The sequence below is a fragment of the Gorilla gorilla genome, chromosome 4 (genome assembly GCF_029281585.2).
Source record: "Gorilla gorilla gorilla isolate KB3781 chromosome 4, NHGRI_mGorGor1-v2.1_pri, whole genome shotgun sequence".
NCBI classification, from domain to species: domain Eukaryota; kingdom Metazoa; phylum Chordata; class Mammalia; order Primates; family Hominidae; genus Gorilla; species Gorilla gorilla.
In genome coordinates this window covers 58,947,015-58,973,199 of record NC_073228.2, presented here as the reverse complement: position 1 = coordinate 58,973,199, position 26,185 = coordinate 58,947,015, and the positions used below count along the sequence as shown (strand labels likewise).

Genomic DNA, 26,185 nt, shown 5'->3' with positions numbered 1-26,185 from the left:
TCTTTTGCTCCCCAAACCAACCTGAGCACTTTATTCAAAACTCTCTAGAGGCCCTAAGAAGTAGTTGCATACTATTTCAGTTCAGATACAACTTCTTTTGTACACTGCTAGTTCCCTTAGGACTGAGGCCGAGCCTGATTTCTACTTAAAGGGGATAACAGAAAAAGTGCAGGATCTAGAGATAGAAGTCATGAGTTTGAGCCCTAGCTTTGTTGTTAGCATACCCTCCATTGTCGCTGATGTGTCTGTGTCTTTATCATCCCTCTCCTACACTGCAAGGCAAGAATCATCCTCCTCTCACTCACCGCTATATCTCTAGGACCTAGAACGGTGCTTTATTCCTAGCAGGCTCACAGTAGGTTTTTATTGATTGGATTTTTGAAAGAAGGTACAGATTTGGGCCATGACATTGTGTCAGATCTTTACCTATGAAGTGGGAATAACGATATGCATTATTTTATATCCACAAGACCATTCAATCTTACAGACAGCCCAGGGCAGCAGGTATTGTTATCATATTCCACATATATGAGGAAAATGAGGTTCAGAGGTGAGTTTTCACAGCTTGAAAAGAATGGAGCAGAATATAGTACGTAGATAATCAATACCAAATTTGGTGTACCTGTAGATGTTATCTTTCAAAACGGAAGAAAGCCCCCATGGTACAATCCATTGCCCCCCAGCCTTAGAAGCAGAGATATTTTAGTTTGTGAGAGCTCCATTAGGTATGGAAATGCATAACCCACTTCACCTCCATGGAGGTCAGTGCTGGACCCCAGTCCTGCTCATTAGGAGGAACAAAGACTTCTTGCTGCAAATTAAAAAGAATCTCCTTTCTTTGCAATTCCTAACATGTGCTTCTTGGAGAGACTGTGCTTTTAGACAAACACTTTGAGAACCTATATTGTCCTAGGAACTATATTAGTTGCTATGGTTGACACAAACCTGAGCTCCACACTCAAATGAGTATGTAGTCTGGTTGGTGTAGGAAGGTATTATGTTTGAGTCAACCTTGCTTCATACACATTCACTTCCAGATATGAATTTACTCTTTTAATAATGCATGGATGCTATCTCATTTACATACTCCGCTAGGATCATTATTTCACCAGCAGCCACTCACCACAGTTTCACAAGAGGAGATATCTGGAGTCATAAAATATTGGAAGAAATTTCGGAGCAGATAAGAACTGACTCCCACAGGTGTTCCTGGAGATGAGCACAGATCCTCAGAGAATACATGAAATCCTCTCCTCACAGAGAAGCAATTTCCTGCTCCTCTCACTGCTGCTGCCCTGGCCTCATCACATGCAGACAGCAAGTGCTCTTCTTAGATTGAATCTTTCTGGTTCCATCTCCTACCAGTCCCCCCATCTCTCATTCAGCTCTGGCTGCCCAGCTCTCATGGCTGTTCCTTGAACATATCTGGGTCTCTCTTACCCCAGGGACTTTGCGTAGGCTTTTCTCATTGCCTGGAATACTCTTCTTTAGATAGCCTTGTAGCTCCATCAACTTCTCAAAGACTTGAAGTCTTTGACTTCGTTCAAACGAAGTCTTCCTTGATCATCCCCCTCCTACCTCCCCCCTAACACCAATTAGTTACAATTTAAACTATTCCTCGCTATGTGGCTTTCTCAATCCATTCCTTTACTTTATTTGTTTTCATACTACTTTTCCCCATCTTATAAATTATATATTCTACTTGTCTATCTTTCTTGTCTACATTCTAGGAAGTAGATAGGCTCTGTGAAGATAAGGATTTTTGTCTGTTTTCTCTATTACTGTCATCCAGTGTCAAGAAAGGTGCCTGGCACAAAGTAGACATTCAATAAATGAATGAATGAATGCCCTGAGGAATGTCTCACAGTGCTAAAACCAAAAAAAAAAAAAAAGTAAAATTTAAAAAAAGACTCTCACTACCTTCTAAGTGGGTACAGCCCTTCATAGTTTCTGAAACATATTTGCATGAATAATCTCACTTAATCTCCTTGTATTGGACTGAATTCTACTCTCCCAAAATTCATATGTTGAAGCCCTAACCCCCAATATGACTATAGTATTTGGAGATAAGATCTTTGGAAGACAATTGAGGTTAAATGAGGTCATACCAGTAAGGCTCCAATCTGATAAGACTGTAGCCTTTTAAGAAGAGAAAAAGAAAGATGTATTTTTCTCTCTGTCTGCACTGTGAGGACACAGTGAGAAAGCAGCTATCTACAAGTCAGGAAGAGAGCCTTCACCAGAAAATTGAATCTGCTGGCACCTTGATTTTGGACTTACAGCCTCTAGAACTGTGAGAAATAAGTTTTTGTTGTTTAAGCCACCTGTCTATGGTATTTTGTGATGGCAGCCTGAGAAGACTGAGACACCCCACAAAATAGACCCTGCCTGGCAGATTTGATCACCCCATTTTCAAGACACAACAGCGAAGGCCCAGAGGAATTGAATTCACATAAGTAGTAATAAGTCTGCCCTGATTCCACTGCACCAGGCTAACACAGAGCATGGTCAACCTCCAAAGCCTGAACCCCACACAATTGGCTCTTCCCTTCACAACTACCCCCTACTACTAGTGTCCATTTGCAAAGGGCCTACAAGAAAATACAGCATTTTTCAAACACATCCTTCAAGGAGTGAAAGTTATGAGGGTTTCTAGTGAATGTGTTGCATGTAAGCCCAAGAAAGAGTGCACACTTTAATTGAAGAGCAAAGATTTCATGCACTTCTGCCCTGCTACTCACAGTCTATACCCTTCCAGCACCACTTTCAGTTTTCTAGAAATCCACCCATACTTTCATTGATCCATAATCCATCCATTCGAAATTTTTGAGGGCCTACTATCTGAATTAACACCATCCGAATGTTTGAGGAGAAGCCAAGATGGCTGAATAGGAACAGCTCTGGTCTACAGCTCCCAGCTTGAGCAACACAGAAGATGGGTGATTTCTGCATTTCCAACTGAGGTACCAGGTTCATCTCACTGGGGAGTGCCAGAGAGTAGATGCAGGACAGTGGGTGCAGTGCACCGTGCGTGAGCTGAAGTAGGGCGAGGCATCGCCTCACCTGGGAAGCTCAAGGGGTCAGGGAATTTCCTTTCCTACTCAAAGAAAGGGGTGATAGACGGCACCTGGAAAATCGGGTCACTCCCACCCTAATACTGCGCTTTTCCAACGGGCTTAAACAACAGCACACCAGGAGATTATACCAAGCACCTGGCTTGGAGGGTCCTACGCCCATGGAGTCTTGCTCATTGCTAGCACAGCAGTCCGAGATCAAACTGCAAGGCAGCAGCGAGGCTGGGGGAGGGGCACCGGCTATTGCGAAGTTAGTTGTTTGATTAGGTAAACAAAGAGGCCAGGAAGCTCGAACTGGGTGGAGCCCACCACAGCTCAAGGAGGTCTGCCTGCCTCTGTAGGCTCCACCTCTGGGAGCAGGGCACAGACAAACAAAAAGACAGCAGTAACCTCTGCAGAATTAAATGTCCCTCCCTGACAGCGTTGAAGAGAGTAGTGGTTCTCCCAGCACGCAGCTTGAGATCTGAGATCGGGCAGACTGCCTCCTCAAGTGGGTCCCTGACCCCTGAGCAGCCTAACTGGGAGGCACCCCCCAGTAGGGGCAGACTGACACTTCACACGGCCAGGTACTCCTCTGAGACAAAACTTCCAGAGGAACGATCAGGCAGCAGCATTTGCGGTTCACCAATATCTGCTGTTCTTCAGCCACCGCTGTGGATACCCAGGCAAACAGGGTCTGGAGTGGACCTCTAGCAAACTCCAACAGACCTGCAGCTGAGGGTCCTGTCTGTTAGAAAGAAAACTAACAAACAGGAAGGACATCCACACCAAAAACCCATCTGTACCTCACCATCATCAAAGACCAAAGGTAGATAAAACCACAAAGATGGGAAAAAAACGGAGGAGAAAAACTGGAAACTGTAAAAATGAGAGCACCTCTCCTCCTCCAAAGGAATGCAGCTCCTCACCAGCAACGGAACAAAGCTGGATGGACAATGACTTTGACGAGTTGAGAGAAGAAGGCTTCAGATGATCAAACTACTCCAAGCTACAGGAGGAAATTCGAACCAATGGCAAAGAAGTTAAAAGCTTTGAAAAAAAATTAGACGAATGGATAACTAGAATAACCAATGGAGAAAAGTCCTCAAGGGACCTGATGGAGCTGAAAACCAAGGCACGAGAGCTACGTGACGAATGCAGAAGCCTCAGTAGCCAATGCAATCAACTGGAAGAAAGGGTATCAGTGATGGAAGATGAAATGAATGAAATGAAACGAGAAGAGAAGTTTAGAGAAAAAAGAATAAAAAGAAACAAACAAAGCCTCCAAGACATATGGGAGTATGTGGAAAGACCAAATCTACATCTGATTGGTTTACCTGAAAGTGACGGGGAGAATGGAACCAAGTTGGAAAACACTCTGCAGGATATTATCCAGGAGAACTTCCCCAATCTAGCAAGGCAGGCCAACATTCAAATTCAGGAAATACAGAGAATGCCACAAAGATACTCCTCGAGAAGAGCAACTCCAAGACACATAATTGTCAGATGAACCAAAGTTGGAATGAAGGAAAAAATGATAAGGGTAGCCAGAAAGGTCAGGTTACCCACAAAGGGAAACCCATCAGACTAACAGATGATCTCTTGGCAGAAACTCTACAAGCCAGAAGAGAGTGGGGGCCAATATTCAACATTCTTAAAGAAAAGAATTTTCAACCCAGAATTTCATATCCAGCCAAACTAAGCTTCATAAGTGAAGGAGAAATAAAATACCTTACAGACAAGCAAATGCTGAGAGATTCTGTCACCACCAGGCCTGCCCTACAAGAGCTCCTGAAGGAAGCACTAAACATGGAAAGGAACAACTGGTACCAGCCGCTGCAAAAACATGCCAAATTGTAAAGACCTTCAAGGCTAGGAAGAAACTGCATCAACTAATGAGCAAAATAACCAGCTAACATCATAATGACAGGATCAAATTCACACATAACAATATTAACTTTAAATGTAAATGGGCTAAATTATCCAATTAAAAGACACAGATTGGCAAATTGGATAAAGAGTCAAGACCCATCAGTGTGCTGTATTCAGGAAACCCATCTCACATGCAGAGACACACATAGGCTCAAAATAAAGGGATGGAGGAAGATCTACCAAGCAAATGGAAAACAAAAAAAGGCAGGGATTGAAATCCTAGTCTCTGATAAAACAGACTTTAAACCAATAAAGATCAAAAGAGACAAAGAAGGCCATTACATAATGGGAAAGGGATCAATTCAACAAGAAGAGCTAACTATCCTAAATATATATGCACCCAATACAGGAGCACCCAGATTCATAAAGTAAGCCTTAATGACCTACAAAAAGACTTAAGACTCCCACACAATAATAATGGGAGATTTTAACACCCCACTGTCAACATTAGACAGATAAATGAGACAGAAAGTTAACAAGGATATCCAGGAATTGAACTCAGCTCTGCACAAAGCGGACCTTGTAGACATCTACAGAACTCTCCACCCCAAATCAACAGAATATACATTCTTTTCAGTACCACACCACACCTATTCCAAAATTGACCACATAGTTGGAAGTAAAGCACTCCTCAGCAAATGTAAAAGAACAGAAATTATAACAAACTGTCTCCCAGACCACAGTGCAAGCAAACTAGAACTCAGGATTAAGAAACTCACTCAAAACCACTCAACTACATGGAAACTGAACAACCTGCTCCTGAATGACTACTTGGTGCACATCAAAATGAAGGCAGAAATAAAGATGTTCTTTGAAACCAACGAGAACAAAGACACAACACACCAGAATCTCTGGGACACATTCAAAGCAGTGTGTAGAGGGAAATTTATAGCACTAAATGCCCACAAGGAAAGATCTAAAATTGACACCCTAACATCACAATTAAAAGAATTAGAAAAGCAAGAGCAAACACATTCAAAAGCTAGCAGAAGGCAAAAAATAACTAAGATCAGAGCAGAACTGAAGGAAATAGAGACACAAAAAACCGTTCAAAAAATTAATGAATCCAGGAGTTGCTTTTTGAAAAGATCAACGAAATTGATAGACCACTAGCAAGATTAATAAAGAAGAAAAGAGAGAAGAATCAAATAGACACAATAAAAAATGATGAAGGGGCTATCATCACTGATCCCACAGAAATACAAACTACCATCAGAGAATACTACAAACACCTCTACACAAATAAACTAGAAAATCTAGAAGAAATGGATAAATTGCTTGATACATACATCCTCCCAAGACTAAACCAGGAAGTTGAATCTCTGAATAGACCAATCACAGGCTCTCAAATTGAGGCAATAATCAATAGCTTACCAACCAAAAAAAGTCCAGGACCAGATGGATTCACAGCCGAATTCTACCAGAGGTACAAAGAGGAGCTGATATCACTCCTTCTGAAATTATTCCAATCAATAGAAAAAGAGGGAATCCTCCCTAACTCATTTTATGAGGCCAGCATCATCCTGATACCAAAGCCTGGCAGAGACACAACCAAAAAAGAGAATTTTAGACCAATATCCTTGATAAACATCAATACAAAAATTCTCAACAAAATACTGGCAAACCGAATCCAGCAGCACATCAAAAAGCTTATCCACCATGATCAAGTGGGCTTCATCCCTGGGATGCAAGGCTGGTTCAACATATGCAAATCAATAAATGTAATCCAGCATATAAACAGAACCAAAGACAAAAACCACATGATTATCTCAATAGATGCAGAAAAAGCCTTTGACAAAACTCAACAACCCTTCATGCTAAAAACTCTCAATAAATTAGGTATTGATAGGACGTATCTCAAAATAATGAGAGCTATCTATGACAAACCCACAACCAATATCATACTGAATGGGCAAAAACTCGAAGCATTCCCTTTGAAAACAGGCACAAGACAGGGATGCCCTCTCTCACCACTCCTATTCAACATAGTGTTGGAAATTCTGGCCAGGGCAATCAGGCAGGAGAAGGAAATAAAGGGTATTCAATTAGGAAAAGAAGAAGTCAAATTGTCCCTATTTGCAGATGACATGATTGTATATCTAGAAAACCCCATCGTCTCAGCCCAAAATCTCCTCAAGCTGATAGGCAACTTCAGCAAAGTCTCAGGATACAAAATCAATGTGCAAAAGTCACAAGCATTCTTATACACCAATAACAGACAAACAGAGAGCCAAATCATGAGTGAACTCCCATTCACAATTGCTTCAAAGAGAATAAAATACCTAAGAATCCAACTTATAAGGGATGTGAAGGACCTCTTCAAGGAGAACTACAAACCACTGCTCAATGAAATAAAAGAGGACACAAACAAATGGAAGAACATTCCATGCTCATGGATAGGAAGAATCAATATCATGAAAATGGCCATACTGCCCAAGGTAATTTATAGATTCAATGCCATCTCCATCAAGCTCAATGACTTTCTTCACAGAATTGGAAAAAACTACTTTAAAGTTCATATGGAACCAAAAAAGAGCCCGCATCGCCAAGTCAATCCTAAGCCAAAAGAACAAAGCTGGAGGCATCACACTACTTGACTTCAAAACATACTACAAGGCTACAGTAACCAAAACAGCATGGTACTGGTACCAAAACAGAAATATAGACCAATGGAACAGAACAGAGCCCTCAGAAATAATGCCGCATATCTACAACTATCTGATCTTTGACAAACCTGACAGAAACAAGCAATAGGGAAAGGATTCCCTATTTAATAAATGGTGGTGGGAAAACTGGCTAGCCATATGTGGAAAACTGGCTAGCCATATGTAGAAAGCTGAAACTGGATCCCTTCCTTACACCTTATACAAAAATTAATTCAAGATGGATTAAAGACTTAAATGTTCGACCTAAAACCATAAAAACCCTAGAAGAAAACCTAGGCGATACCATTCAGGACATAGGCATGGGCAAGGACTTCATGTCTAAAACACCAAAGGCAATGGCAACAAAAGCCAAAATTGACAAATGGGATCTAATTAAGCTAAAGAGCTTCTGCACAGCAAAAGAAACTACCATCAGAGTGAATGACAAATGGGATCTAATTAAGCTAAAGAGCTTCTGCACAGCAAAAGAAACTACCATCAGAGTGAACAGGCAACCTACAGAACGGGAAAAAATTTTTGTAACGTACTCATCTGACAAAGGGCTAATATCTAGAATCTACAATGAACTCAAACAAATTTACAAGAAAAAAACAAACAACCCCATCAAAAAGTGGGCAAAGGATATGAACAGACACTTCTCAAAAGAAGACATTTATGCAGCCAAAACACACATGAAAAAATGCTCACCATCACTGGCCATCAGAGAAATGCAAATCAAAACCACAATGAGATACCATCTCACACCAGTTAGAATGGCAATCATTAAAAAGTCAGGAAACAACAGGTGCTGGAGAGGATGTGGAGAAATAGGAACACTTTTACACTGTTGGTGGGATTGTAAACTAGTTCAACCATTGTGGAAGTCAGTGTCGCGATTCCTCAGAGATCTTGAACTAGAAATACCATTTGACCCAGCCATCCCATAATCCAAAGGATTATAAATCATGCTGCCATAAAGACACATGCACACGTATGTTTATATCGTCAATATTCACAATAGCAAAGTAAGACTTGGAACCAACCTAAATGTCCAACAACGATAGACTGGATTAAGAAAATGTGGCACATACACACCATGGAATACTATGCAGCCATAAAAAATGATGAGTTCATGTCCTTTGTAGGGACATCAATGAAACTGGAAACCATCATTCTCAGCAAGCTATCGCAAGGACAAAAAACCAAACATCGCATGTTCTCACTCATAGATGGGAATTGAACAATGAGAACACATGGACACAGGAAGGAGAACATCACACACTGGGGACTGTTGTGGGGTGGGGGGAGGGGGGAGGGATAGCATTGGGAGATATACCTAATGTTAAATGACGAGTTAATGGGTGCAGCACACCAACATGGCACATGTATACATATGTAACAAACCTGCACATTGTGCACACGTACCCTAAAACTTAAAGTATAATAATAATAATAATAATAAAATAAAAAATAAAAATATAAAAAAAACACCATCCATGCAAATTTTATTCCATCACAGAGATTAACGAAAAGAAATGGTCCTACTAGCATTTTATCAAGGGCTACTTGTGGACTGTGTACTATATTGATACTTTGAATTTGTTTTTTGTTTTTTGTTTTTTTTTTTTGCATGGACAGATGAAACTTTATTTAAAAAAATAGCACTTCAAATAAATTAAAAGGGACAACCGTCAAGTGTTCAAATTGTGAAGAAATAGTTGAAAACCTAGAGAGACTCCAAGCTGCAGTCTTCTAACCTCATTCTTTGTCCAATGGCAAAAACCCACACATCTCAGTATTCTCACTCAATTTTTTCCCTCCTGAGATGAGGGAAGCAATTGCAAACAGGAGACCAGACGGAGGAGAAAGCTGCATCTGATTGGAATGAACATTGCCACGTACTTGCTAATACGGGTTTCACTTTATGACCAAATGTATTCTTTCAAAAATAAAAAAAGGGAGAGGAAAGCTGCATGTTTTTAAAAATTGAAATTATTTAGGGATAAAACACTAACTCTAGTGCCTTTAACGGGCAATAGCAACTTTTTTCCTCCGAAGTCAAACACCATCCCCAGCTGAGCCTTTGTGCTACAAGCTTTTCAGGAGATGTTACCTAAACTTTATTAAAAGAAAAGAACAAGTTTAAATATAGACACTGGACTAGCCCAGTCTGTATTTTCAAGTCCACATTCTTCATCTGAAGCACTGCATCAGGGACCCCCCTGAGTCTGCATGTTCTCAAGTTCACAGTACATGGAACCAGTTTTTCTTTTTAATTTTTTCCTCACTGAGACCAGCCACACACAGTGGCCATTGACGCTGGAATCTTGGGTGGGGCCTTTTCCTACAAGGCCTGGCCGGAGCTGCCCAAGGTTTCTCCTCAATGAGAATCGATGCTGTCATGCTCTATGGGTGGGAAAAAAGCAAGAAAATAAAAGCACCTGGTACAGGTTTCATCAGATCCATTCGGATTCGCTATGTTCCAAACCCGCTGCTGAATGCCATTTGTCCACTTTGTGTGTGTTGAACAGTTTGTGGCCTTGGAGTCAGTCTCAATTAGAAGAACTGTTATTGGACGCCCCAGAGGTTGATGCAATAGCAGCTCCAGCAGGGCTACTCGTAGAGACTGACTTTCGGATGTGAGGCAACAAGTAGGGATCACAGGCCAGCTGCTGGACATCAATGCGGTCCTCCCTTCTGTAGGCCAAGCATCGTCGAATAAACGCCTTTGCTTCAGGTGTTACTACTGGCTTTGGCGGGAACTGCACTTCAGTAGCTTTAAGAATCGTATTCTCTTGTAGGATGTCTTGCTGAGACTGGTTATGGCCAAAAGGCTTCCTTCCATAAAGACACTGATAGAAGATCACACCCACCGACCACACATCAACTTTATTTGAGATCTTTGGTGGTTCTTTCCCAACCACAAAACACTCTGGTGGTAAATACCAATAAGTACCAGCACCTTGGGATGTTAGCTCCATGCCATCCACTGAATTGTAGCTATCATCATCCATGATCTTCGAAAGATCAAAATTTGTAATTTTTATCTCTCCACACGCTGTACCATTTACTAAAAGAATATTACCTGGTTTGAGGTCATAGTGTATGATGGGAGGTTTTATTTCATTTAAGTACTTTAAAGCATTCACAATCTGCATGATAATGGACCGGGCCTCTTTCTCCGACATTAATTTGTGCTGTTTCAGGTAGAAGTCCAGATCATTTCCCTCACAGTATTCTAATACTGCACAAAACCAGTCAGTATCCCGTGAAAAGTAATCATACAGCTTAACTATTCTGGGATGATCCAGCTCTTTATGAATCCGGTATTCCCTACATGCATGCTTGTGGTAATTCTCCTTTTTCTCATCTCTCCAGTTTTTATTTAACTGGTGAATTTTCACAGCTACGTATCTTTGCTCTGTTAGATCAAATGCCTTGTAAACTTCACTGAAACCTCCTCTACCCAAAAGATGTAACAACAAATATCTGTCATTTAGTGTTGGATGATCTTTAAATTGTGAATTATCTTCATTATGTATCCTTTTTAGTTCCCTGATATGTAGATTTCTAACCCCTTCTAGCCTCTCCAGCTCTGCCTGGATCTCTGCTTCCTCCTTTTTAAGATGACCTAATCTGAGTTTGAAGATTTCTTCTTGTTCATGGTATTCTGCTAACGTTAACGTTTCATTTTCAGCTCCATTGGTCTTGCTTTTCCGCTGTTTCCGCTCATTGGTTGCAGGAGGGGCCTGACCCATGGCAGGAGGTTTCCGCTTTGCTAACATTTTCCGTTGTCTTTCTATCTCTTCCCTCTGTGAATTTATCCTTTCCTGTTGCTTGATAAGATTCTGAAAAGCATAACCATCTGTCCACTGTTCAGTAAATGAGGCTCCGTGTCGGACAGTGGTAAAGTGGCCCAGTCTCAAGCGGTCTTGCATGCTCTTATCTCTACACGCCATCTTCTCTTGTTTTGACTTTTCTATAAGGAGTTTCTTGCTCATTGTCACACATCTATTTAATCGTTCCTTGTATTTCTCTAGCATCTTTTGCTGTTCATCAATCTGCCGTCTCAAATCACAGTTGGCTCTTAATAAATCATCTATTCTTCCCTCCTTCTTCTCTAAGTCAGAATTCTTACTGTTTTCTAGTGCAGATATTTTTTCTATTGTGAGGTCGGACTGGGTCTGTCTGTGCTGGATGGAGATCTGTTTTTGGGAGCTGCAGGAATGCTCTGTGTTGCCAGATCCCGTAGATGAGGGACTGTTTTGCTGAGCTGAAACAAAAGTGAAGCAGAGGCCAGCTCCCCTTTGCGCCAGCTGCTCTGTGTCAAGCCGAGGTTTTGCTAGCATCACTGACACGAGGGTTGGCAGAGCAGACTGCTCCTCCGTTGCCTGCTTTGCAGCACTGCCATCTAAACCATAGAGGGGCTGTTCTACTCGTCGCGGTAAGGGACTGGATAAGGAATGTTGCGGTGAGGATCGTGCAACTGGTGGAACACTTCTGCCAGGGCTGGTTCCTGGCCCGCTTCCCCCAGCAAACTCAAAGTAATCACTAATTTTATGTCCCCTAGGAGTGCCTTTCCCTTGGCTAGTTTCATATGGTTCAGCTTTTCTTCTCCGATTTCGCTGGTCATTCTGCTTTTTCTTGGGAGTCTCTACTTCTTTATCACTCAAGGATCCGACGCTGCACAAGCTCTGGTTGGAAGACTCACTATTAAGTGGTCCCTTACTAACACCTACTCCAGTAAACCTGGCCTCCAATAATTTCTGCCGTCGTGGGTCCAGGCTATGCAATTCTTCCATCATTTCTACTGCCGCCGCCGCCGCCGCCGCTCCACGCTCCTCCCGGGAGGGGCCCCGACCCGACCCGGCTGCGGACCGCTCCGCTCTCCCCCTGGACAGGCCCGGGGCGGAGCCGGGGCCTCTCCTGAGCGCCGCAACCCCCCGCCCGGGCAGCCGCCGCCGGCGCCGGGCTCCACGAGAGGGCGGGCGGGGGAGGTGGGGCATGAAGGCCGCAGATCCCCGGGCTCGCGTACAGAGCCAGGCGCCCGACGCGGGCCCGGGCCCGGGCGGCCGCGGGGGCGCGGGACCGGCCTCCTGGTGCCGGACAAACGCCAAGGGAGGCGCAGGAGGGCACAGGCCGGGCCAGGAGGTGGGGGCCCGCTCGGCTGGGGGCCACTCGGGTGCGGCGCGGAGGGCGGGGGGGTCGGAACCGCTGGTGCCCAGGACCCGCCTCCGGCCCCTTAATCCGGATCGGTTCGGTCCGGATTAGTAGTGATCGGTGTAAACACACTAGTGAAACCGCGTGTTTCCTCGCGAGATTTGCACGGCTGGGAGGCGGGGGGGTCCTGGGGGGGTGGGGGAAGCCCCGACAGTGGGGGAGGAGGGGGAGGGGACGAGGAAGGTGGGGGGGGGGGTCCCCGCTGCCCCCTGAATTTGTTTATTCACTTAATCATCCTGCCAATTTTATATGGGAACCCTCTACCTATTACAGAGGCAGAAAGTAAGGGTTAGACAGGGTAGGGTGACTTGCACAAGCTAACAGTGCTGCCAGGTGAGAGAGTCATCATTGTTGGGCTTCACAGCCTGAGTCCTCTTCATTGCATGGTGCTGCAGGTGACAGCCATGGGCCTGGAACTGCTTCAAGGGTAGTTTCCAGTGTCCTCACCTCTCCCCTTCCCCAGCCTCACCTCTCACATTTCCAGAATTAGCCAGTTCCTATTATTACTGAAGCAATAGTTAAGTTTGAGGGAGAGACACCAAATATAACTACAATAACAAAACATAACAAGAGTTAACATCATTAACTAGTCATCATGCAATTGCCACAACTATCCTAGGAGGAAGCTACTACCGTTTTGATCATTTTACAAATGATGGAACAGAGTATCAGGGAGATTAAGTAATTTGCACAGGGAGACACAACCACTCCAAGAAAAGATGGAGATCCAAACGTTGGTCTTTTCAAGAGGCAGCTCAGCTTAATGGGGAAGTGGGAAAGCATATATCTCAACAAGGAGAAATACCAAATGGGTCTACCATATGCAAAGCACAGTGCTATGCTCTGGAGGGGGATGCAAAAATGAGTAAAGGAGCATATGGTTGTCTGCTGAGAAAGAGAAGGCTCTCACAACACAAGAGTTGAACTTGGGCAAAAGACAGTGGGGTTTACAAGGAACTCTTTAGGGTTCCACATTACCGATGTGACTATTGGAAATTCTTTCCCAACTATCCTGGGTCGGAGGCAGAAGAAGAGACTGGTTGGAGAGCCCAGGAGAGCCTCTGAACATTAAGCCAACAGTCTTGAATCATGACAAGAGCCTCTCCACAGAGTCCTCAAATGCACTTCTATTCAATCACTCAGATTTTTCTTCTTTGAGCATCTAAGAGGCAATATGATCAAAGGGAGACAAGGTCGTGAAATAGAAAGAATGGTAACTTTGACATCAAACTTGTTATAAACTCCACCTCCCCTTATTATAAGCTCCGAGACCTTGGGAAATTGCATATTTCCCTGAGGCTCACTTCCCCAGCTGTCACTTGTGGATATTAACTCCTCATATGGTGTCAGAGAAGTAAATACTATAACAAATGTAGAAATACATAGCACACACTAACCCTCAAACCAAGTTAGTTCTTCCCATCTCTCAGTGGGGCTAACACTTGGTGTGAGGTGCTGGCGAAGAAACAAAGACTTTTAATGCTTGTTATCGCTTTCTAGAAGCTTAGAATTTAGTTGGGATTCAGGAGACAGGGACTAGCAGAAGAAAACACATACTGCAATCTCCTTAGTCTTTCACCTTTAATATTCCTCCCTCTGATCTATCCTGTGGAGTACACTTTAGCAACACAAACCTGATCATGTCCCTTATGACCAAGGAATTATTCTGCTAGGCATATCCCCAACAGAAATATGTCCATATGTTCATCAAAAGACAGGAAAATTTGCTCAACATCATTCTCATTAGAGAATTGTAGGACAAAGTCACACGAAGATTCCACGGCACACTTACTAGAATGTTTTAAATCCAGAGGACAAGCTTTTGATAAGTATATAGAGCACTATAATCCTCACATGCTGCTGGTGGGAATATAAAATGGTACAACCACTTTGGAATCCAATTTAGCAGTTTCTTAAAAATGTAAACAACCACTTATTATATGACACAGCCCTTTCACCTCACATATTTACCTAATAAAAATAGAAGCATATGTCCCCCCAAAACTTATATATGAATATTTAAAACAGCTTTATGTGTAATAACCCACAACTGGTAACAACCCAAACATCCATCAACATGTGGATGATAAACAATAGAATACTACTCAACAATAAAAAAGAACAAATAATTACATACATACACAGGAATAAATTTCAAAAGTAATTATCCCGAGTAAAAGAATCCAGTCTAAAAACAGCACACGTTGTATGATTCCATCCACATAATATTCTAGAAAATGCAAATTAGTATCTAGTAAGGGAAATCCAATCAGTGGAAGGCCAGAGACAGTAGTAAGGTGTGGGAAGGACAGGAGGGAGGAATGACAAAAGGACAGTAGAAAACATTGATGGGGACTATGAATTTGTCCTCTATCTTGATTGCTGTGATGGTTTCATCCATATATATCCGAACTTATCAAATTGTATAATTTGGGATAGCACTTGGTTTGAGCTGTTGGGGAGAAAAAGTTTTAGGACTTTTTATTGCTTTTTAGGAGCTTATAATTTAGTTGGGATTTAGTTTATTAGCAATTTATGCCAATTATAATACAATAAAGCTATTTTAAGGACATGCATTGGAATGTTTACAACAGCTTTATTCATAATAGCCTCGAACTAGAAACAGTATAAATGTTCTTCAACAGTAAAATAAATAAATGTTGATTTATATATTTGCAGAATACTATATAGCAATGAAAATAAACAAACTGCAGTTACATACAGCAACATGGATGATTGTCACAAACATAAAGCTGAGCAAAATAAGTTAGACACAAAAGAATACACAGTGCATGATTTTACATGCAGAAGGTTGAAAATATACATGAAATAAACCCATGGTGTTAGAAATTAAGAGAGCATTGACTTTTAGGGAAGAAGGAAGGGCATGGTGGCAGGGTAGGATGGGAGCTCCAGGGATGCTGGTGATGTGGTATTCCCTGGTTCTGGTGATTCATTTATGGTGGTATCCTCTTATCATAATGCACTAAACTGAAGACTTGTGAATTTTCTATTTTTCTATATGTATGCTGTGCTTTAATAAACAGGTTTATTTTTTAAAGGTTATTACAGTGGTATGTGATAAAAGGCAGCATTGATTGTGGCTAAACAAATGCCTTAAATGGAGGGGGGATGGGAAGCAGTAACGTGATTAGGAGGAAGAGCAAAAGAGGTCTAAGGCTGTGTAGCCAGGAGTAGATGCCTAGGCACTTTTGGTTTGACAGACATTTTTCTATTCCTACAATGCAAAATGATTTCAAATATATAAATTTTAAAACCTTCCATTTGTTTAGTGCTTTAGAATTTATAGTTTGCATGGTCACAATTCTGCAAGGATAAGAACTCTGTTAATCCATGCAGAAAGTAGACATTCAGCAAATGTTTACTTGAGTGAATTTAAAACACTTTTACCTTCACTAATTTAATGATTTCTCACAAGTGTTCTGTAGATGAGCAGGGTGAGGGTTATTAGTTTCTTTTCATAGAGGGGAAAACCAAAGCCCCTAGGAGCTGAGGCCTCCTGCAGATGGGGGCAACGGACTGGGTGTGTTTTGAATCCTGGCTGGTGGCCTTTGAGCTCTGTGACCTTGGACAGGGCTGGAACCAAGAGTGCAATTCCCTGCCTTCAGCTGCAGTCTCCCTCCCTGGCCCAGTCATGAAAGCAAAAATGGGTCAAGTTCTAATTCCCTGATGGAGAGGCACACAATACAAAATTGGTGACCTTTACTATTCCAAAGGCATGCATACCCTCCCTGTTGAGGACACACAAAGATGTGTGTCCACAAATGATCTTTGTTTTTATGGATAAAACAGCTCATACAAAATAAAAGTGGGCCATACCCTTGAATCACACACACACACACGCACACACACCCCAAGAAGAAGGCCTGAAGGGACAGCAGCCAATCCCTTTGGAAGAACTGAGAGCTGTGTTGCCAGAGGATGCCCAGGTAGAAGCTAAGTCATGCTGTCCCTGGTGAAAAATCGCTTAGCGTAATTATATCCCCAGAGAATGCAGGCTTCCAGATGGGCCCCAGAGCATCCTTTACATACAGTATTTTAGGCCAATAACATGATTCTAATGAAGCAGGAAGGAAGAACAAGAATAATAAAATTAAAAAGTCAAATTTTCATCCTTAATCTCGAGGGCTGCAAATAGGATGCGGCTGTGGTTCAGAAGCAGAGAACGGAGAGGTGGGGGAAGAAGCCCATTTTGAAAGCGGCCAGGCGTTCCTAAAATGGTCCATGACAAGGGTGAGCTTTAATCTCAATTTCTGCAGCTTGACCCACATCCCCTTGGAGGAGGACAGAACTTTTCAATGAGGAGGCACCTAGAGGAGGATCAGAAAAGTAAATACCAAATTCGTCTGTTTCTCCATCTCTCTTCCACTTGAGAAGTCCTCAGAGGATGTGGCCTTTAGAGGACGTGTTTGTTTGGAGTTGAAGGAACGGTGCCTGGGGATGAGTCCAGGAGCCCTGGTTGGAGACTTTCCAGCAGGCACATCCTCTCATCTGCAGCATCCTGCTGATGAAGACTTCACATTCCTCTTGGGCTGCCCCTCATCATCTCGGCATCCCATGGTTCAAATGCCTCTGGAAGACTATTACTTGGAGTTACTCCAATTTATTTATTCAGCGTCTTCTCTGAGACACATACTAAGTGTCCAAAGATGAACAAAACTGTTTTCTGCCTCTGTCCTCAGTGAGCTCACAGTCGAACACAGGAAGTTGGATGACGAAAATGATTCCTAGGTGTGGTGGGTCCTTCCATAGAGGGACGTGCTTAATGAGACCAGCGGTTGGGAGGAATGTGGACGTGGCGCCATCTACCCTTTCCTTCCAGACCTGAGAACCTGTGCAGGCCTGTGCCTGGCACCATCACAGCAAACAATCCTGCCTAGCATCCAAAAAGACTCCACCACTCTTCCCCTCCATCCCCTCTTCTTTACCAACACAGGTAGTAATATTCCCAAAGCACATCCTCCCCATCCCCATGTAAGGCAAACTAAAATACTACCCATGGCCAATGTGAGCCAGAGTTATGCCAGGGAACAAGACAAGTTCCACAGTAGCTACTTCTATACGAATTAACACTCTTAAAAGAAGATAATTAAAGCTGTAGTCTTCTTTGAAACTGGGAGCCCCTAATCTCTCTTCTACCTGCTGAGACTATACCGGGAATTCCACCTTTGGGTTCCCTGATTTTCAGTCTTTCCCAAGCAGATTAATGGAGAAACTTCAAGACCACTGACCAAGGCCTCAGGAAGTGTAGGCTGCATCCCCACTGCTACTGTCTGTCTATATGACTTTCAGCAAGTTACTTTCCCTGCATGGACTTCTGTTTAGTCTTCTGCAGAATGAAGGGATTAAAGAGTTGTTTTATGTTCAGAAGAGGTGAGGCCTTAAGGGTCATAAAGTAACACATCGACAAAGACTAGTTTACCTCTGGCTGAAAGCAAAATTGGTCCTGCAGGAGAGAAGGGCAGGAAGAAGAAAACTGGGGTAGTTCCTACACAAACAAGGTCACTGACAATTTCTTATAACCCCGTATACACACACCATTCCTCGCATTAAAAGATTAAATGAGTCTCTTCCCCTCAAAACTAGGCTGCCTTGCAAATTGCTTTGCTCAATGGAATATGAAGGTAGTATCACCATGCCAGTTTAGAGTATAGCGTTTTGGGGACCAGAAAACTCCCACTTTTGCCCTCTTGGAGTCCTGCACCACAATGTCAAGAGGCCTGACCACCCTGCTAGAGAGACCAAATGGGGTGCCAGAGATGCCTTTTTAGTTTCCCACTGTTTCAGCCATCTCTCTGCTGAGGCATCAAGCATGTGAATGAAACCATATTGAATTTTCAGCCCTAGTTCAGCTCCAGATGTTTACAGTCACATGACCAGGTAAGATGAGCAGAAGAACTTTCCAGCTGAGCCCTAACCAATTTACCAATTTGTGAGCAAATAAATAGTTGTTATGTTGAGCCACTAAGTGTTTGGACTGGTTTATTACGAAGCAACAGATAACCAAAACAGGTGCCAGAGGTAAATGCTATAAGTGACAACCTTACAAAGGCTGGTGACTATAGTTAGAGGTTTGGATTAGGGTTAGGAGCTTTGGGTTGTGCAGTAGTACTTGAGAGAAATTGATCATTGAAAATTTATTTGTTAAAAAGACATTTCATTTTCATGGGATATGTTGTCACAGGAATTAATCAATGCTGGCTGGCCAAGCCCATGCAGATGACCCTCTGCCAAAGACTGGAAGCCAGCTTGGTTCCAAACATGGAGGAGGTAAGATTTTTATCCATAAATTCCCAACTTATTTCCATGCTGCCCTCCTCCCACACCAGTACCTACCCCAACTCTCACTCAAAGGACTAGAGATGAAAAACCATGGAAACGAATGGCTTTGTATAGTACTGAATGGGAAACATAGCAGCTGGGACTTAGAAAAGCAAAAGCTGTTATGTTGTTAATAACATTTTTATGGGTGATTTTGTTGTCTTTGATTGTAAAAGAAGAGTAATACAAGCTCCAGTTTGTTCTTCCAGGCCTGGGGGTAGGCTTCCCTTATAGAACTCCCTGTCTGTTAGATTTACTCCCAGCTGAACCACATATACCTTCAATCCTCTCCCTCCCAACACTAATCACAAGAGCTACCAATTTTTGAGAACTCTCCATGCCAGCCATTGGGCTACAGAACTTATTTATGCTATCTCATTTAGTCCTTAAAATGAACCTTTGAGGACATACTATTCCCATCTTTATAGATTAGAAAACTAAAGGTCAGAGGTATTCATTAATGTCTTATACCTAATAAATGGTACAGCTGATATTTAAAGTGAGGTCTGCAAGGCCCCAAAGCCCATGCACTTAACCCTTTCTCCAAACAGAATACAGCTCCCATTACCAGGGCTACCCATTCACACATACATACATGTATATATTCAACATATTCATTTATTCAACATATATGTAATGAGCACCTACTTTGTGAAGTAACAAATCATACATTAATGAACAAGACAGATATCATCTCAACCTTCATGAAGCCTACAGATTCCTACCATGACATTCACCATAAACCCTCATTTTACAATGTCCCAAAACCCTCTTTCATATTTTAACCTCCCAGCCCTTCATCCCTACTTCTAGCCATGATTCTAATATTCTATAACATGGCTCTGACTTTGATCTTTGCTATTCTTAACATGACGTACACCTTTCTCCAAAAAAAAAAAAAAAAAAAAAAAAAGACTGGAGTATACTGATTACACCAATGGGCCAAATTTCCCACCCCGATTATATCCATGCCCTTTGCAGCATGACTTTGTGGTTCTTTCCACAAAGTGTTGGAATCTTTCCATCCCCTGAATCTGGGCTGTTCTGCTGACTTGCTGTGACCAATGGAATGCTGCAGAAGTGACAATGTGCCAGTTCTGAGCCTGTGTCTCAAGAGCTTTGAATGCATGGGCTCACTCTCTGGTACCTCTGCCTCCACTGTGAGACTGCAGCCCTCATGAGTCAGTCAATATTCTAGGAACTGAAGATAAACTTGTAAAAGAAACAAGCATGGTCCCCACTCGGACAAAGTTTACACCCTAGTAAATCAATAAATCATAAATGAGAATCCTGGATTTGCCAGGTCAGAAGGAACCATTATACAACCTCAAATAATGTTTAAATTCCACACCATATCCTCAATAGGGCTTTGGACCCTTTCAAAAACAGGGAGCTCATTATGAGCTAACACAACAGTTCCAGTTTTTGATGGAACACTCTTGGAGAGATTTTTCTTCTAGTGAACGGAAGCCCATCCATTGGGAGTGTCCACACTTTGATTTATGGATATTTCTCAGGGCCACACACAGCATGTCTAACTGCCTGTGTGTTCTGAGTTCTCTCACTTCTAGGATACATCTTCTTCATTCTCTTAGCTATTTCTAAATGTCATGACTTTGAGACCCCTTGCCATTCTCTCTCCTGAACATGCTACCTTATTTTTCTACATTCTTCTAAAATTTGGTTCGGAGAAATAAACTCAAAACTTACCAACTTCTTGTACTACATTCCTCTTGGTGCTTCAGATTCCTTCATTTTAAATTAAAGATGTTGAACTCGGTAGCTTGCAAGGAAAGATAGTAGATTGCAATGGAACGAATCTTAGATGCTCAACAGCCTCTCTCTGCTCTGCTTTATTTTCAGCACTGCTGCTGAAGCTGCCTATCTGCCTATCATCTCCCAAACCATCTTTACCTGTAAAGTCCTATTGTGCAGTAAAGAGACTTGAAATCAGAAGAGCTGGTTCTGAATCCCAGTTCTGGCACTTCACAGCTAAACGACCTTGGACATATTACATAACTGCTCTATCTCAATTTCTTTATCCATAAATCTAGACCATCACTCCTTTCCTTCCAGCTCACAGGAATTGTGTAGGTTACAAGAGAGGGCATGGCATGCTATGTGTGAACACAGTCTTCCATCGGATGTTGTGCAGATAAGAGATGGTATGTTGGTGCTGTCGTGGGAACTATAGACCAGCAACATAGTGAACACCATTCTATTTATGAGATATATTTATTGATGGACTTGGGGGCTCTGCTTCTCTGTGAAAATTAAATATGATTTTAATAATTCCAGAGAACAGACTGTGTGGTAATAATCGTCCCTCCTGATGGGTATATCATGTTTTGTGATGTTCTGAGATAAGAATGATATTTAGGAATATGTTGTGGTGCCCAGGAGCAGTAGCTCACATCTGTAATCCCAGTACTTTGGGAGGATGAGAGAAGAGGATCACTTGAGCCCAGGAGTTCAAGACTAGCCAGGGCAACATAGACTGTCCCTACAAAAAAATTAAAAATCAGCCAAGTGTGGCGGTGCATGCCTGTGGTCCCAGGTGCTGAGGAGGCTAATGTGGGAGGATCACTTGAGCCCAGGAGATTGAGGCCACAGTGAACCATGAATTGTGTCACTGCACTCCTGCCTTGGGCAACAGAGCAAGACCCTGTCTCAAAACAAACAAACAAACAAGAAATATGTTGTAGGCAATAGTCCTGGAAGGGGAAACTCCAGGATGGTAGAAGAGCCCTCCTGAGTTGAACTAAGTTCCAAATGGCCCAAGGTTCTGTCTTGTCCCGTTCCAGGAACAGGCTGCATTCCCTGCTGCACATCTCACCCTTCTCCTGCCCACCCACCACACTGCTCTCACATTGTCCTTCTCTGCTTCCACCTCTCCTTGGCTCCAAACTCCTCCATGATCAAGCCCATCCTCCCCAGTGGGGCTCATGAACACCTTGGTCACTCTGGCTTCCCACCTCCCAGTCAGATCCAATGGTCATGCACTTCTAAACTCCATCCTTTATCAAAACCCACTGTAATATTTCACATCTGCATGATATAAAACATGCAGTTCCTTTCAACTCAAAGTCCCTCTCTCTGCCTCTATTCATCTGATCAATGCTACTTACCCTTTGAAACTTCAAAACCCTTCAGAGAATCTTCCTTCTCCAGGAATCCCAAGCTGATAATCTCCAGCAAACCTGCTCCACGGTGGTAATTACTCTCTCCTCTGTGTTCATGTTGGACCTTCAATAAACCCTGTTTCTCACATATTGAAATTCTCTGTTTACCTGCCTGACTCCTCAACTGTGAGAGCAGAGTTGAGTCCCCAACTATTTCTGAGTCTCCAGCAACAAGCATGGTTTGGCACATGGAAAATGTTTGAAACAGATTAGAAGAAGGTATGAGTATATCAAATAAGCAAAGATACTGGAATGATTTTGCATAACAATATTATACTCTGATCCCCATCCCAAAACTGAGCACCATTATCTTTCCACATGCCTGAACCTTGGGAGGCAAAGAATAGCCCAAGAAGAAAACAGAGAAAATATAACACAGTCCATCTTCTCTCATGAGACAAGAGTTTATGATTGCCAGGAAATGTGTAAATTGCAGCACAGATTATTTGTCACCACTTCGTGAAAGGGCAGAAAACGGAGCTATTTTTTACAACTTCAAAAGCATGCACAGGTTGGGGCTACTGCAGTGGAAATGCCAGGTCTGTTATATGCAGATACATTGAGGTGGCAAAAAGACCTGCTTCTCTGGGGGGTGGGGAGGGGATGTGAAGGCTGGCACGGTTACTCATAAAGCTGCCTGGCTGCACAAGATTCTTGAAAAATCTCTTCCCACTTAATCAGAATATCAGAATCACAGAACTCAAAGATCAGGGTCCTGTGAACATGTTCTGTATTGGAGAATTTCTGTCCGTTTATGGATGTTAATCCTCTAAAAACTGATACCTATTTTTAGTTTCCATCTCATTAAATAAAAAAGACCTTCATTGAACATCTACTCTGTGCTTGATGAAGGAAGAAGCCACTCTGAATACATCACCCGAACCTCAAGCAGCTTATAGACCACATAGGAGCATGTGTAAGTTGTGTTCACAATCACACAACCACTTTAATGCAGAACAAAAGATGATAAATGAGAAATTCAAAATGTTGTGAGCACTCAGAGGAAGACAAAAGGAGCACTTTGGAAGGATGAGGCCAAGATGTTGATGGCCAGGGTTTCAGCTCTAGTAGCCAGCTCCTCACTATTTCCAGGAAAGGACAGCCTGCAGATGCCTGAATGCCTGCATGACCACTTCAGATGAAATGGGTTGTGATTGAGGCTTGCAGATAAGGTGTTTATTTCCATGAATCAAACCTGCTCTCTCTGCTGCTGATCTGGAGAAAGAAACACTTCCAGACTTAAGATTCTTTATTGTGCAATTGCTTTCCTGCAACTCTTGGGTGTAGGTTGGTTTGTCCAGAAATGCCAAATTCCAGAGAACAGCAGAGAAAAAAGAGTGATTTTTGCTTGATACTAGCAACATCACAACTAATCCCTTTCTCAAACAAGCTCATGGCAGCAAGCAAACTGGTGACGTGTGACTCCTCTTTAATCCTCTTAGCTCATCTCCCTCTAGTGAATCCAAATGTTACCAGTGCCAAGGACTAGCATCCTGGAGCAGGGCTGTGGTGGAAAATGCACAGGATCTGTTCTCGGAACACTTGGGTGGGTCCCTAGCTCTACCACTTTCAGCTGTGCACCTTTGGGTTAGCCGCAACCTCCCTCAGCCTGCCTCAATTCCCTCACCTGTAAAATTGGATTGGTGATCTGGGGATCAGAGTAGAAAATGTGTATGAAATTGCCTTATTAATTGCAAAGATAAGTCAGGACTATCAGTTATTTTCAAATTGTGCATATCCACCCTTCTTAAAAGGCCTGGTGCCCTTCTGAATGGGCATGGAGGTTCATGCCTCCTTTGCTTTTGGATTTCCTCAACCTCACACAAGGTCTGACATTTAATGAGCACCTCAGTGCATTCTTGTTAGATTAATAAGTGAACAAATTGCAACATGTTACCCTGGAGGTTAAGGCTTCTGTCTTCCTTCCAAGCTGAAAGGTAAAGAGACAAAAATTAATTTACAAAATGTTCGGAATTATCAGCATGAATTCTAAAATAATTAGAATTTTCTGAACACACACACACACACACACACACACAGAGAGAGAGAGAGAGAGAGAGAGAGAGAGAGAGTGAGTTGATTTTTCCTTCTGGTAGCTGGAAGTCTACATTAAATTTGAAGAACATCTTGCCCTAAAATGGTTTGGCTCCTGGTTATGTGAATATATTTTGCTTAGCATTAAGGGGATAGAGATGGATTACTAGGTCAGATACTTGGTTCTCATTCTTGATTGATTCATCCACTCTTTCATCCATCCATCCATCCCTCCATCCATCCACTCATTCATTCATTCACTCACTGGCAACAAGTGTTCCAAAGCACTGACTGTGTGAAAGCTCAGCCTCATTACAAGATGAAAAATGTTGGAGCAGCATTTTGGCTGACAAACCACCACTGATCCTTCCAGACCTTATTGCCCCTGAGCCAAGAAACATTTGAAATCGTACTACTGCCCCCACATACGGCATTTAGCACCACCCCTTATCTTCAGTTTGATAGTTTCAGGGACCAAAATGCTGAGACTTTCTCCCTTTAGATAACATTCCTGTGACTGGGATATATTGCCACCAGAATCCTCCAAAAATCCCATCTCCAAAAAGACTGTTCATGGCAAGTGGGAGTCTACACGGAGAATGGCGACGATTACTTTGGACTGTAGAACATGTGACTGGACTGCATACATGCTGCACTTATTGCCTCCCCACCATCCTTGCACCCTCTTTCTGTGGCTGTACCCAACACAACTGCTCTGTCTTCCTCATCCCTAGTAAATAACCCTGCCTATGAATCTCATTTTTTTTTTTTTTTTTGAGATGGAGTTTAGCTCTTGTTGCCCAGGCTGGAGTGCAATGGCGTGATCAAGGCTCACTGCAACCTCTGCCTCCCGGGTTCAAGCGATTCTGCTGCCTTAGTCTCCCAAGTAGCTGGGATTACAGATGCTTGCCATCATGCCCAGCTATTTTTTTGTATTTTTAGTAGAGATGGGATTTCACTATGTTGGCCAGGCTGGTCTCGAACTCCTGACCTCAGGTGATCCACCCGCCTCGCCCTCCCAAAGTGCTGGGGTTACAAGTGTGAGCCACCATGCCCAGCCAAATCTCACTTTTCCATCCCTCATCTTTTCTCCCTTCTCCTTCCTTCCACCCTCCTTTCCTCTGACTATTCCAATTTTATACTTAGTTCTCATGCACCAGACCTAGGCTTGGAGGGATAAAAACTCTTCTGCAGTGCTTGCTGCTCCAAGCTGCTCACCACATCCTCTGCCCTTTATTCCACTCCCTTCATGTTCCAACCACTGATCAACCCCTAAGAAAAAAACAAAACATTTCCTTCTTATGCTTTATGCCTCCAAATTTTGTTCTCCCTGGGTTGCTGCCTCTCTCTCAGGCTGGCGGCTCCATTGTTATTATGATCGTATATTAAGTTTAATGCGTCCACAGGCATTTTACACACTCATAAAAGTCAGGCCCTCTAAGAGCTCCCTGTGCTGAAGACACTGGAAATGCTCTCCCAGGCCTTAGTGCCATTATGGCCTCTGTGCAAAGCTGGGTGGTGGCTGTTTATTGTTGTCTTTGTAACTCTTGATGATAAATACAGCATTTTGTAAAAGATCATTTCCCAGGTTATAAGCAGAGCTGAAGTGATTACTTCCATATGGGCAACATCCCACAGTATTAAAGATATTAATAATAGGTGACCTTTATTGAGTATATACTATATGCCAGACTGTGCACTAAACATTTTTACATGCATTAGCCGACATAATCTGCCCAATTAACCTATGTGACAGGTAAGATTTAATTTCAAATAA

The 26,185-nt window shown here is 42.7% G+C and overlaps 2 protein-coding genes across 2 annotated transcripts in view; both read right to left on the bottom strand.

Annotated features, from left to right (window-relative positions):
* The window catches only part of ASIC2 (acid sensing ion channel subunit 2), a 1,138,845-nt gene that overhangs the window by 1,011,853 nt on the left and 100,807 nt on the right, over window positions 1-26,185 (bottom strand). The window lies entirely within an intron of this gene.
* LOC101133756 (serine/threonine-protein kinase tousled-like 2) lies at window positions 9,712-12,657 on the bottom strand. The gene has a single exon (XM_004041938.5). It carries the CDS (start codon window positions 12,634-12,636, stop codon window positions 10,183-10,185), a length of 2,454 nt encoding a protein of 817 aa, XP_004041986.3. The 5' UTR covers window positions 12,637-12,657; the 3' UTR covers window positions 9,712-10,182.

What these genes read in the sequence shown, in the direction of transcription:
- LOC101133756 (XM_004041938.5), bottom strand. Translation starts at nt 12,636, where the DNA reads ATGCCCCACCTCCCCCGCCCGCCCTCTCGTGGAGCCCGGCGCCGGCGG.